At 42.8% G+C, this 13,766-nt stretch overlaps 2 protein-coding genes and 3 non-coding genes across 6 annotated transcripts; 4 read left to right on the plus strand and 1 right to left on the minus strand.

The window, feature by feature from the left end:
* The first annotated feature begins 1,092 nt into the window (after positions 1 to 1,092).
* LOC118389314 (40S ribosomal protein SA) lies at positions 1,093 to 5,744 on the plus strand. Of its 2 annotated transcripts, none has more exons than XM_035779235.2 (8): positions 1,093 to 1,179; positions 2,167 to 2,338; positions 2,911 to 3,029; positions 3,485 to 3,730; positions 4,316 to 4,444; positions 4,982 to 5,168; positions 5,300 to 5,344; positions 5,582 to 5,744. In XM_035779235.2, exons 2-8 carry the CDS (start codon positions 2,206 to 2,208, stop codon positions 5,674 to 5,676), a joined length of 954 nt encoding a protein of 317 aa, XP_035635128.1. In that variant the 5' UTR covers positions 1,093 to 1,179; positions 2,167 to 2,205; the 3' UTR covers positions 5,677 to 5,744. The 2 variants fall into 2 exon arrangements, with proteins under 2 accessions (XP_035635128.1, XP_035635129.1); XM_035779236.2 differs by having other exon boundaries at positions 1,156 to 1,179; positions 4,982 to 5,150.
* On the plus strand, positions 3,248 to 3,389 carry LOC118389646 (small nucleolar RNA SNORA62/SNORA6 family). Its single transcript, XR_004826778.1, has one exon. It is a non-coding gene; the product is annotated as a small nucleolar RNA SNORA62/SNORA6 family (small nucleolar RNA).
* Positions 5,384 to 5,502, plus strand: LOC118389665 (small nucleolar RNA SNORA26). The gene has a single exon (XR_004826796.1). It is a non-coding gene; the product is annotated as a small nucleolar RNA SNORA26 (small nucleolar RNA).
* A 617-nt stretch (positions 5,745 to 6,361) lies between the features above and the next one.
* On the minus strand, positions 6,362 to 6,434 carry trnar-ccu (transfer RNA arginine (anticodon CCU)). The gene has a single exon. It is a non-coding gene; the product is annotated as a tRNA-Arg (tRNA).
* A 50-nt stretch (positions 6,435 to 6,484) lies between these two features.
* LOC118389313 (intraflagellar transport protein 56-like) lies at positions 6,485 to 13,660 on the plus strand. Its single transcript, XM_052490316.1, has 18 exons — positions 6,485 to 6,887; positions 7,224 to 7,370; positions 7,599 to 7,691; positions 7,797 to 7,911; positions 8,013 to 8,062; positions 9,879 to 10,024; positions 10,475 to 10,646; positions 10,789 to 10,863; positions 10,951 to 11,053; positions 11,154 to 11,209; positions 11,319 to 11,372; positions 11,544 to 11,607; positions 11,861 to 11,949; positions 12,070 to 12,153; positions 12,255 to 12,324; positions 12,494 to 12,600; positions 12,777 to 12,910; positions 13,220 to 13,660. The coding sequence occupies exons 1-18, from the start codon at positions 6,885 to 6,887 to the stop codon at positions 13,332 to 13,334; spliced, it is 1,677 nt and encodes a 558-aa protein (XP_052346276.1). The 5' UTR covers positions 6,485 to 6,884; the 3' UTR covers positions 13,335 to 13,660.
* Positions 13,661 to 13,766: the final 106 nt, after the last annotated feature.

Genomic DNA, 13,766 nt, shown 5'->3' on the forward strand with positions numbered 1-13,766 from the left:
CGAGAGGGGAACTAAAGACAGTGATGAGATATCAAACGAGTGAGGAGTTCACAGAGAAGTCTGGTCTTTCAATGGATTATCAGCCATTAGATATAGTTAGGTATGCTCTTGTATGACTCATTGCTTCCTACATTTACACTTATCCAGTGACTGGTAGTTAGTGCATTCATCTTAAGATAGCTAGGTGGGACAACCACATATCACAGGCAGAGTAAGTATACTTTTTCTTGAGGTGAGGAAGGGGATTGTTTTATATTCTTTGAAAGGGTAGGGTTTCAGGTGTTTTTGGAAGATGGGCAGGGACTCAGCTGTCCTAGCTTCAGGGGGAAGCTGGTTCCATCATTAGGGAGCCAGGACAGAGAAGAGCTTGGACTGGGCTGAGTGGGAGCTGCCCTCCTAAAAGGGTGGGAGGGCCAAGAGACCAGAGGTGGCAGAACGGAATACTCGGATTGGGATGTAGGGTTTGAGCATAACCTGAATGTAGGGAGGGGCAGTTTCTCTTGATGCTCCGTAGGCAAGCACCATGGTCTTGCTCCGCCGCAAAATCCACTGGCTTCCAGTCGAAGCTCGCCAGTGGTTTTTGCGGCGGAGCGGGAGAACTTGGGAAGGTTGAAAACTAGGTGGGCTGCAGTGTTCCTCTTCTCTCTCCTGACTATTTATTTCATCCCAGACAGGAACCGGCTGTAACTAATCACTTTCTTATGATGTGGCCTGAATTGATTTAATTTCAAAGCAGTGGATTTTATATTCCCTTTGAACAGTACCGAATTAGATAATGTTTTAATTGAAATGGCATCAAAATATTAAAAGATATAAGTACCTCAAAATGGCAACCTATAATTTTACTGACATAAACAGACTATAAAGCCGGTCAATCAATCATTACTATATGGGGTGAAGGCATGATCTCTTGGCAATAACTTTACTGTATTTAATTATACATTTAACAGAATTTGCAGTAACAACTGCTTCCATCACAATTTATGCCCGTTCTCATAGCACTTTAGTCTCAAATGATTTGACTACCATCTATCGACCTTTTTATGAATTGGTTCTACTACAATCATGGAGACGGAAATGGAAGATGATTGGTGGAATTTACAGTATATAAATACGTCACTTCCGTTTCTCTTTCTCTTTTACCGTGAGGTACAGAACTCCATACGGCGTTGTCTCGTGGTGAGATAACAATTTTCTATTTTCTTGGGGTAAAAGTTGCGGAGACGAATATTAAAGCCTTGTTACGAACAACTATGAAATTGTGTCTAAATGTTTCCCATATCCGTATAAATCCAATAGCTGTAAATTGAGAATTACATGTTCGACAGCTAGGCCAGAAGCCATGTAGCTACTACTAACCTTAGCACTAGTAGCTAGTTAGCCATGCGTGCTCGTGAAATCCATTGAAGATGCTGTATACTAATAACTGAGGTAGCCAACATCCATAAATTCAATTAGACTAGTTTCACGCATGTAATGCTCTTTTGCAACATTGTTTTTATTGATATGAATTGGTCAGCAATATTGCATTGAATTGGGGTTAGTGGACTAAACTTGCTGCTTACAACACTTTTTTATTTAACCATTATTTAACAAGGCAAGCCGGTGAAGAACAAATTCTTATTTACAATGACGGTCTATCAGGGAACAGTGGGTTAACTGCCTTGTTCAGGTGCCGAACAACAGATTTGTACCTTGTTGGCTCAGGGATGAGATCCAGCAACCTTTCTGTTACTGGCCCAACCCTCTAACCACTGTTACCTGTCGCCCCTCTTCCCCACATGCTCATGTCGATCATCACTCGAGATCAGATGTCATTCATAAGGAACTGCAACAATATTTTTTATTTAATAATTGTAAATTCTGTGTTTAGAAACAGATGCTGCCGCATGCCTGTATAAGTACACTAAATAATTATAAGCATTGCAGCATTGACAGTTGTTCAGCACACAATTAAAGCCTGACTCGGTCTGATGTCTGTGTTCAGGTGTCGGAAGTGTGCCAGAATGATCCGGCCGGGTTTTCGCTAACATCAGTAGGGCTACTGCCCCATGACTGGAGTTTGATAGTGACCTGAGCCACAATGACCCCTCAGTTCCAACTGCAACCATTCTCTGCTTCCCTACCTTTATGTAACATCTCACCTGTCTCATTTTTTTCCTGCAGCTTTTCCATATAACTCGTAACTTAGGAAAAGTGGTCACGATGTCCGGAGGTCTGGATGTGCTGCAGATGAAGGAGGAGGATGTGCTCAAGTTCCTGGCAGCCGGGACCCACCTGGGAGGTACCAACATGGACTTCCAGATGGAGCACTACACGTACAAGAGAAAGAGTGATGGTGAGTGGAGGAATACGAGATCCCTGGCTATTTGTCACTTTATGATCTGAAGACTTCCTAAACTCGCACATATTTTGACTGGAGGGTGTGAATGCTTTTCTTCCAGCCCTGCATTATCATATGTAATTCAACTATTTGTGGTCTTGACGTGATACACTGAATCAGGTGCTGGGCTGGAACAATAGTCTGCACACAAGTTTATAGGATCAGAGTTGTTGATACCTCTGAAATACACATTCCCCTTCTAAAAGCACTTGCGTTGTCCGGTCAGTGACTGGGTGAGTTGTCGTTGGAAGGGAATAGTAAAACCATCACTGTGGGTGAGATGGCAGTCTGAAACCGTAACTGACTCATCTCAATCAGTGACGGAACATCTCTTCCTAATATTGAATGTTTTTCTCTAGCTCAGACATTTATCCAGTAGATAATGAGCTTAATGTGGGTGAAACTCCACTCCTCAGAAGTTTTTTCTTCATGGATTGTCCTGAGAAAGGTTAGCATGTGTATAGACATTATGGCTGTATGCGTGTCGGGTATCAACATGTAAATAATGTAACTGGTTGTCCCCTCAGGTGTGTACATCATCAACCTGAAAAAGACATGGGAGAAGCTGCTGCTGGCTGCCCGTGCCATCGTGGCCATTGAGAACCCAGCTGATGTCTGCGTCATCTCCTCCAGGAACACTGGACAGGTGAGACACCCACTGCTAGCTCACCTGACACATTCGAGGGCCCAGAGTTTCTCCGGGGTTATGTTCAGGGGGTGCAAAATGGAAGTGAACGGTCTAAAGAAGAGAGGTACTATCTAAACTTGTCCAATAAGAAACTTGTTTTTATTTCCTGGTGTGCCCTAATGAACATTACTTTGGTCAGCTCAGTTGGCCTGATGTAATTGTGGGTGACTAGCTAAACGGCACACAATTAAAGCCTGGCACTGTGATGTCTGTGTTCGGGTGTCGGAAGTGTGCCAGAGTGATCCGGCCGGGTTTTCGCTAACATCAGTAGGGCTGCTGCCCAATGACTGGAGTTTGATAGTAACCTGAGCCACAACCAAAACATACTAAATTACTGCTAAGTTATATTCTTGTCTGGGTCACCTGCTTGTTAGCCAATCCACTAATTCCACTCTCCGTTCTCCTCCAACCAGAGGGCTGTGCTGAAGTTTGCATCCGCCACTGGTGCCACCACCTTCCACGGTCGTTTTACCCCCGGAACCTTCACCAATCAGATCCAGGCTGCTTTCCGTGAGCCCCGCCTCCTGATCGTGACAGATCCCCGTGCCGACCACCAGCCCCTGACTGAGGCCTCCTACGTCAACATCCCCACTATCGCCATGTGCAACACTGACTCTCCCCTCAGATACGTGGACATCGCCATCCCCTGCAACAACAAGGTACAGACAGGCCATAGACTACAGATATATGTTCTAGTGGTCTCATATATATATATACATATTTATATTTATATCTATATATATATGAATGACTTTAACAGCCTATCATATCAGTTTTGTCCCCAATGGTGTTTCCTCAAAGTGAAAGCGTAGATGGGGACTTCCGCAGATATCCTGGTAGACTGATGAAAATATGCACCACACAATTAAAGCCTGACACGGTCGCATGTCTGTGTTCAGGTGTCGGAAGTGTGCCAGAGTGATCTGGCGGCGTTTTCGCTAACATCAGTAGGGCTGCTGCCCCATGACTGGAGTTTGATAGTGACCTGAGCCACAACCATGAACCCTACTCGGTCTCTTCCTACCTAGGGAGTTTCCTTTGTACTTCCTCGTCAGTAGTTGAAGATGCCCTCCCATGTAGTCATGTTTTTACTTGGGATCAGTTAATCCACTAACCAATTCTACTAGTTTAGACTGATCAACTCTGTTGATGGCCTTCGTGTCTTTGTATGACTGACTGTTGCCAGTGCATATAATCGTCATTACAACCCTATGTCTAACTGACTGTTGTCTGATGTGTTCCAGGGCCACCACTCCGTTGGTCTGATGTGGTGGATGCTGTCCAGGGAGGTGCTGCGGATGAGGGGCACCATCTCCAGGGAACACCCCTGGGAGGTCATGCCTGATCTCTACTTCTACAGAGATCCAGAGGAGGTAACTGATGTACTGGGACACAATGGTTCACACACTGTTTATACCAGGGGTTTTCAAAACTGATTGTGGAGAGCTGTGTGTTTGGGGTTTTTGTTCTAGCCCTGCACTAATGGTTTGATACAACTTAACTAATCATGGGCCTCTGTCTGGACCACGATTAATTGCATCAGATGTGTTGGTGCTGGACTGGAACAAAAGCCTGCTCACCATGTAGCTATTCAGGAATGGAGTTTGGAGACCTCGAATGCACATTCTCCTTCTAAAAGCACTTGCGTTGTCCGGTCAGTGACTGGGTGAGTTGTCGTTGGAAGGGAATAGTAAAACCATCACTGTGGGTGAGATGGCAGTCTGAAACAGTAACTGACTCATCTCAATCAGTGATGGGATAACTTGAAGCAAAATATGCTTCTGATGTGGTGTTGGAGTGTTGTATGCTTGCGCTAAGAATCTATATACCTGTGGTGCCTGCTTACCTGAGCGCTCATGCAAATTGTGACTGTCACATCCCTAACTTCTAACCTCTTCATCCCGATCCAGATTGAGAAGGAGGAGCAGGCCGCGGCCGAGAAGGCTGTTGGCAAGGAGGAGTTCCAGGGTGAGTGGACCGCCCCCACGGCCGACTTTGCCCAGCCCGAGGTGGCAGACTGGTCCGAGGGAGTGGCAGTGCCCTCTGTGCCCATCCAGCAGTTCCCTGCTGGCATTGAGGGTAAGAGCTTCACCGAGGGTAAGCAATGAATACACAGGAGTGGAGGCCACAAATGCAAAGGTGGATGGAGTAGCACATTTTGACAATCGCAAAACAAAATGTCTACCGGAATACATTTGACTCAAACGTTGTTTAATTCTCCATTTCAGCCGCTGCACCTTCCAAGGCCCCAGCTGCAGCTGAAGGCTTTGCTGGTAAGATCTACTGAAAGTCAATTAGTATTGCCCCTTTTTTTGCCCATCTAGGACCTAAAATGTCCTATATGACTAACACAGGGGGGTAGAGTAGTTCTCTCATAAACCTGTAGTGAAGCCTCAAATCCTCACTGTGGATCCTGTCGGGAGAAACACAATTTCTCTTGACTGTGGAAATGTCTGTACAATAAATGGTTTGATTTGGATTTTCTCACACACATGATTGTATTCCTACAGAGGATTGGAGTGCCCAGCCCGCCACAGAGGATTGGTCCGCTGCCCCCACTGCCCAGGCTACCGAGTGGGGTGGTGCCTCCGCTGATTGGTCCTAAGTGGTGTCAATCAAAAAAGCTGTGCTTTAAACAGTGACTGTCAATAAACTTGGCTTATTGTTTTTAAACTTGTCTATTTTTCTTGGGATGAGGGCGATTACAAATACATGGTTTTATTATATTGTGTTTTTCTACTCTTGTGGTGTCTTCAGTTTCAACACACAACCACAGAGTCACAATGGATACCTAGAAATCCATTCAAATATTATAGTGACTGTTCAGTTTACAATTGATATTTAATGATGGAATCCTTAGTTGCTGCATCCATTTTTGGACTTGAATAGTAAAGACCCATTTTGTTTCTTGAAAAATATAATTTATAAATGCCTAATGAGCTTAGTTCAACTATTACAAAACTTGTTTCAATTAAGGATTCTAGCTTTAAAGGGGAATAACAGACGGTTGACTCCTGTGATGTGAATTTGTGCATAACCGGTTGTAGAAAGTTCTTGACAGATTTGACCTATTTGGCATCGTGTCCATTAAACAAAAGCAACGACTGGGGGTGGAACACCAATTAGATAGACCCAGAGGAGGAGAGTTGCACAGGGTAGGTAGTTATATAAGCTACATTTAAATTACATCAACAGCATCTATGTCCACTTTGCAGGCAAGATCGCCTTTATCAAGACTGATTTCACGTTATTATGCCTACCCAATGAAAGTTTCTGGGTGAAAATAGTATCACCCCAGATGGGACTCGAACCCACAATCCCTGGCTTAGGAGGCCAGTGCCTTATCCATTAGGCCACTGGGGCTGTTCCGAACACATGTGTTGAAACCACTCTTTCAATACCATGTGGTTGGCAATTTGAAAGAGTTAAATTTGCATTTCGACATCTGATCCTGACGTGAAAAGGAAGAACAACGTTGCTAGGCAACACAAGCGTAATCCCCACACAGCAAGGAAATCACAGTCAGATGTTTCATTAGCTAGTGGCTAACGTTAGCTAGCTCTTCGTTCACCTTACTTATTCATGCTATTTTTTGATAACAATTTTAGACAGCGAAAAGAAAAGGTGTCTTTTCTTTTCGTATCTGTTGGTTCACTGTTAGCTAGCCAGCCAGCTATGCTAATTCTAGCTAGAAAAAAATCTAATAGTGCTAACGTGTAGCTAATTTACCACTAACGTTACCAAGTGTTGTTATCTAGCTATAATCAATTTCTCTGAACAGTGACATTATGCAAGGGTAACTGCTGTGCCGTCATGGTAAGTCTTACAAGTTAGCCTACTAGTTGAGTAACATACTAGTTTGTTAGCTAAAAGTCTTTCTGTGTAGTTAACGTTAGCTAGTTAGCTTTTTAGATTAATCATTGTCGCTTGCCAGTTACCAGTCTATTTCACCTATCTGTGATATGTGACGAGGTTAATTTGAAAGTAATGGCAGGTAGCTAGTTTGACAGGATAAGTGCTACACTACATCTATTAAAACATGACCGTCTATCTTACCAAATGTGCAAATAGTGTTTGATTCCCGCTTTAGTAAACAAATTGCCAGCTGTCATGTCCACAATAAGGATTCTCTTCCTTGTCACATCCATCCAGATTCTGTCTCGGGTGAAGCCAGCAGTAGGTGGAGATTCTGCAGCTAGCGTCAGTGAGAAGAAGAAGAAAAACAAAGCCAAGAAGAGCCCTCGCCTGGAGGAATACCTCAACCAGAGAGACTACCTTGGGGCACAAACTCTGTTAGAGGTAGCCAGATAGGAACTCATGTAGCTAGCTGTCATGTGCAATCAGCAAATGAATGATGAGCAACTCTGTAATAAATGTGACAAGATATCATGCGATCTGTGAAAGTCCTGTGTCCTCTTAAGGTCTTTCTGTTTCCTTATTACAGTTGCATAGGTGTGTGTGTGAGCGGTGAGAACGAGCGAGCGAAAGCACTGTGTCCTACTGTTGATGTGTTGCTTTGTCTTCCAGTTTCAGCGAGATGTTGGAGAAAAAGAGGAGCATGCAGACCTTTGGATTGGCTACTGTGCCTTTCACTTGGGTGATTACAAGAGAGCAATGGAGGTGTGCGTGTGTGTGTGTTTGTTCAGTCAAATTAATTATTGTCTGAAAAAAAGCAATTTTTACAATACTCTATTTGACACATATGTCTATTTATATCCATGAAAGGAGTACAGGGCCTTGACACTCCGGTTAGAAGAACAAGGGGAGGTGTGGGTGTATCTGGCCTGCACTCAGTTTTTCCTGGGACTCTACAGAGAGGCAGAGGAGGCTGCAAACAAGGGTGAGTATTTAGCTAACATGTTTTGTAAATGTTCTGTTTTTCATCCTCCTGTTTCTATTTCTTGCCCTAGTCGATAAGGTGTTCCTCCTTTTTTCCTGTAGCTCCAAAGTGCGCACTTCAGAATCGCCTGCTCTTCCACCTGGCTCATAAGGTCAGAACTGTTACTTTTCTGAATTATTTCATATGTTAACCATAATTGATTCGCATTACTTTAATAAAATATTTCAGTTGTTGTGTATATTACGTTTGTTTTAGACCTATTTGATGACTGTATTATTTCATTCCAAGTCATCATCTCATCACCATAGAGCTGATACCTATGCTGTCTGACAAAAACTATTTTACTAGTTCTTCAAAGTAATTAAGGCATACTTTTATGACTGCTGAATACCAATTATCAATCATAGATCATGTATTTTCAGGTAGAGATACGTCACGAAGCAACTGACTGCTCTCTATCCCTCTCGATCACACGTTCTTCTCTCTCTTCTCTCCTTCTCAGACCAGACAAGTAGGCACGCAATGGATTATGGTCATTGTAGTTAATTACCACGTTTTCTTTGCTAAACTATGTTGAATATTGGCCTTTTGGAAACTACAACCACTTACTACATCGTACAGTTTGTGCTTGATTTGATTTATCTGTAGAGAAACTGTGCATTGAGCACAAAATGTAATTAAAATAATTTAACCGGCATCGGTCAGTTAGTTGTTTAAAGACGGAAAAATAACCAACAGTTAATCGCTCAGCTCTCAATACTTATACTGAACAAAAATATAAACGCAACATGATAGGGGCGTGGATCCGAAAACCAGTCAGTATCTGGTGTGACCGCCATTTGCCTCGTGCTGCGTGACACATCTCCTTCGCATAGAGTTGATCAGGCAGTTGATTGTGTCCTGTGGAATGTTGTCTCACTCCTCATCAATGGCTGTGCGAAGTTGCGGGATATGGACGAGAACTGGAACACGCTGTTGTACATGTCGATCAAGAGCATATATATATATATATATATAAGAGCATCAAAGACATGCTCATTGGGTGACATATCTGGTGAGTATGCGGGCCATGGAAGAACTGGGACATTTTCAGCTTCCAGAAATTGTGTATAGATCCTTGCGACATGGGTCAATGCATTATCATGATGAAACATGAGGTGATGGCGGCGGATGAATTGCACAACAATGGGCCTCAGGATCTCGTCACGTCATCTCTGTGCAATAAAATTGCCATCGATAAAATGCAATTGTGTTCGTTGTCCGTAGCTTATGCCTGCCCATACCATAACCCCAGCGCCACCATGGGGCACTCTGTTCACAACATTGACATCAGCAAACCCCTCGCCCACACAACGGTTGTGAGGCCGTTTGGACATACGGTCAAATTCTCTAAAATTATGTTGGAGGCGGCTTATGGTAGAGAAAAAAAAAAAAGATTTAGATGCAAGTGGCTGTTCCACTGGATGTCATAAGGTGTATGCACATTTTCTGGCAAGAGCGTCTGCTAAATGACTTAAATGTAATGTAATGTAATGCAACAGCTTGCCAATTACATGCTCCCTCAAACATTTTAGACATCTGTGGCATTGTGTTTTGTGACAAAACTGCACATTTCAGAGTGGACTTTTATTGTCCCCAGCACAAGGTGTACCTGTGTAATGATCATGCTGTTTAATCAGCTTCTTGATATGCCACACCTGTCAGGTGGGTGGATTGTGTTGGCAAAGGAGAAATGCTCACTAACCGGGATGTAAACACATTTGTACAAAATTTGAGCAAAATAAGCTATTTGTGTGTATAGAAAATTTGGGGGATCTTTTATTTCAGCTCAGGAAACATGTTTATATTTTTGTTCAGTGTACTTTTCTCTTTCTTTGTAATGCAACTGTATGCTACTGTAGGTGCACCTACTTGTGTAATAACAAAGCAATAGACAAACCAACCATCCCTTTCCTTTCTGTTCCCAGTTCAACGATGAGAAGAAGCTGATGGGTTTCCACCAGAACCTGGAGGATGTGACTGAGGACCAGCTGAGCCTGGCCTCCATCCACTACATGAGATCACACTACCAGGAGGCCATCGACATCTACAAACGCATCCTGCTACAGAATAGGTACTTATACTGGGCCATTCTCCCATGTCCCTTCATCAAAATCACTGATAGACAAGAGCATAGTCCCTCATATGCCAGATTACAGTGGTCCCACTAGTACCAATAGGTATTGTGGATTGTCTGAATGAGTCAGTGTCAATTTTACTGTAAATTATTATATCTATATACAGTAAACAAACCATAAGCCATACATTTAGGATGAAGTATTAGAAAATATGAAGGACACATTTCCTTGTGTTGAGACCGAGACAAGAAGATGGAGGGAGGCTATAGTTATTTTGCAGTGGAGGAAGATGCATTGGAGAAAGTGGAGAAAAGTGCATTATATTGGACGGTGCAGTCAAAAAGCAAGAGAGAAAGATGCACAAGGACTTCTATTCAAGAACGCAGTGTGAGCTATAGGACTAGCTATTGCGTGTTTTACCATATTTACATATTTATTTTAACCAGAGATTTCCTGGCTCTTAACGTGTACGTAGCGCTGTGCTACTACAAGTTGGACTACTATGATGTTTCCCAAGAGGTGTTGGCTGTGTATCTGCAGAGTATTCCTGAATCCACCATCGCTCTCAACCTCAAGGCCTGCAACCACTTCAGGCTGTACAATGGCAAGGCAGCTGAGGTAAAGCAACTCTGTATGCGTCTACGGTCAAAACAGACCGCCGTGCATCTACATGCGTAACAACCACAGTCGATGTTTATGCCTACACTTGTCATTGTACAGCAATAAATAATGTGGTTCAATTTGTTCTTTTCTCTCTCAGGCTGAGTTAAAGAACCTCATAGACATCTCCTCCTGCTCCTTTGAGTTTGCTAAGGAGCTTATTCGGCATAACCTGGTAACCCATTCTACCACCTCTGTTGTGTGACTGTGTTTGCAAGACAGTGACCCCATGCTCTATAACCTTTGACCTCTATCACCCCAGGTCGTGTTTCGTGGTGGGGAGGGGGCGTTGCAGGTGCTGCCCCCGTTGATTGATGTCATCTCTGAGGCTCGGTTGAACCTGGTCATCTACTACCTCAGACAAGGTGGACCTTAGCCACTGGTGGTTGTCTTTGAATCCGAATCCTAACATTGAAACGTTGAATGGCTCTTTTATCATCAATAATGTGCATCTTTATGTTTCAGATGATTTTCAAGAGGCTTACACCCTCATAAAAGACTTGGAGCCAACCACACCACAGGTAGTAATAGTTTCACATTATCAGGTGTCATAAGCAGAGGTCTCGTAGTTTAAAGACTAAAGCCTTAATAGCGTACATGCAGTGTCTTAACAAAATCTATTTCTTTAAGGAGTACATTTTGAAAGGAGTGGTGAATGCCGCTTTGGGTCAAGAAATTGGATCGGTGAGTAAGTGTTTGACAAACTACCCGAAAACCTCCTAGGACCACACAGTAGAAATGTCTGAGTAAATTAGGAATGTCTTATAAACCTGGTTAAGTAGATCATCACTGAAATCTGACTGACTGACTGTCTCTATTGCCTCCTCCTCGTCCCTGCCGGTATCTCTGCTGCAGAGGGATCACCTGAAGATTGCTCAACAGTTCTTCCAGCTGGTCGGAGGCTCAGCCAGCGAATGCGGTAATGTGAATGAATGAATCTAAAGCGATTCAACCAAGAAGCTAGGAGTTAGCTTGTGTGTGTGTGTGTGTGTGTGTGTGTGTGTGTGTGTGTGTGTGTGTGTGTGTGTGTGTGTGTGTGTGTGTGTGTGTGTGTGTGTGTGTGTGTGTGTGTGTGTGTGTGTGTGTGTGTGTGTGTGTGTGTGTGTGTGTGTATCTGCTTTGGAGTGAGCATGTGCGTCTTTGTCTCACTGTCTGTATCTCACTCTCCTCAGACACGATACCTGGAAGACAGTGTATGGCTTCCTGTTTCTTCCTTCTGAGGCAGTTTGAAGACGTTCTCATCTACCTTAACTCAGTAAAGGTTTGCATGGCCCAAAACATGTAGCATACAGACCAATAGGACAGTGGAATTAATATGTATACTTGGGGAAAGGAGGCAAGCATTATTTCTGTTTGTTTATTTTTGGTTTGTCATTAACAGAGTTACTTCTATACCGAGGATACGTTCAATTTCAACTACGCCCAGGCCAAGGCTGCCTTGGGCAACTACAAAGAAGCAGAGGAGGTACATCCTGTCAACATAGAAAAATGCATTACTGCTTGCATGAGTAGTGTATTGAATCAGTTCAATGTTCATGTTGTAACATTCTTTTATATTGGACTCAGATATTTCTGCTGGTCCAGGGTGAGAAGATGAAGACTGACTATGTATACCTGAGCTGGCTGACTCGCTGCTGTATGTATCCAGTCTGAAATACATTATCCATTTGTTGTCAATACATTTTCAATACCTATACCTTTACATCAATGCGATATCTACATACATGATCTAAAAAACTAAATATATTACTAACTTATTTAAATACATATATTATCTAAATAGTGTTGTCTCTCCTCTCGCTCAGACATCATGAACCAGAAAGGCCGACTAGCCTGGGAGCTGTATCTGAAGATGGGGGCTTCGCCAGACTCCTTCAGCCTCCTACAACTCATTGCCAATGACTGCTATCAGGTGAGGCTCATTACTATTCTATCTACTAACTTAGTTTCCAGGCTAACCACAAGTCAGCAATAGCTTAATCTCCCACACCAGACTTCCTCCACAATAGACTGGAGACGAGATTAGCAAAGGCCAAGCTTTCTCAATATTCAATGCAATTAAATGTTGCTCTGTCTGTCTGCTTTCAGATGGGTCAGTTCTACTGGGCAGCCAAAGCATTCGATACTCTGGAGAAACTGGATTCCGACTCCAACTACTGGGAGGGCAAGAGAGGGGCTTGTGTCGGAATCTTCCAGCTCATACTGGCAGGCAGAGAGTCGAAGTAAGTATTGGCTAAGTTTCTTTTTCCAATTTTGATACCAACACTTGTCTGTGTTAAAGATTTGTCCCCTATACAGTCACCAACACATAAAATATGAAAATCTTGTCCTCCACAGAGATGTTTTGGCACATCATTTTTGTGCCTTGTGTAATTTACATTGCATGGTAAAGTGTGACTTTTGTGATTCAAGCTCTTTCTTTTTAACTTTATTGACAACCGTTATGGTAATGTTATGAAAAAATTGCCATTGTACAATATGACCTGTTCCTAACTTCCCATCACTAATAACCATTGTCTGTGGTTCCACAGGGAAACCTTGAAGGAGGTGCTGCCCCTGTTGAGGAGCACACAGAACCCCCAGGTGGAGTACATTATCAGAGCTCTGAGGAAATGGGCCAAAGACAACAGGGTTCCTCTGACATAGCAATGTCATATAACGTGCTTAACTCACATAATACACTTACTACATGTTGTTATTACATTATATATGTGGTTTACATGTGCATTTTTTATCAGACTCTTTTACTAGTGAAAAATCTACAAAATAACCTGTTCTCATGAGTCATGCACAATGTGTATTGATGCGCTTTATTGTACGAGTCACAGTATTTATATCATGAAATACTTGTTTTATTTGCAATGTATATAATTCTGTACAATCTCGCCAATCAATTGTATTCAAATGTGTATTTTGTATTACTCAAATGATGCTGATACAAGTATTAAACAGTGTTCTCTTTATAAAGGGTTGTTGACCTTTTTCTCTATGGTTTGTTCTCTCTGCATTCACTAGTTCTGTCATGATGTCGTTTTTTTGTGGCCATACTGACACAAATACTGTAGGCATACATTTGAA

The sequence above is a fragment of the Oncorhynchus keta genome, chromosome 32 (genome assembly GCF_023373465.1).
Source record: "Oncorhynchus keta strain PuntledgeMale-10-30-2019 chromosome 32, Oket_V2, whole genome shotgun sequence".
In the NCBI taxonomy this organism is placed as follows: domain Eukaryota; kingdom Metazoa; phylum Chordata; class Actinopteri; order Salmoniformes; family Salmonidae; genus Oncorhynchus; species Oncorhynchus keta.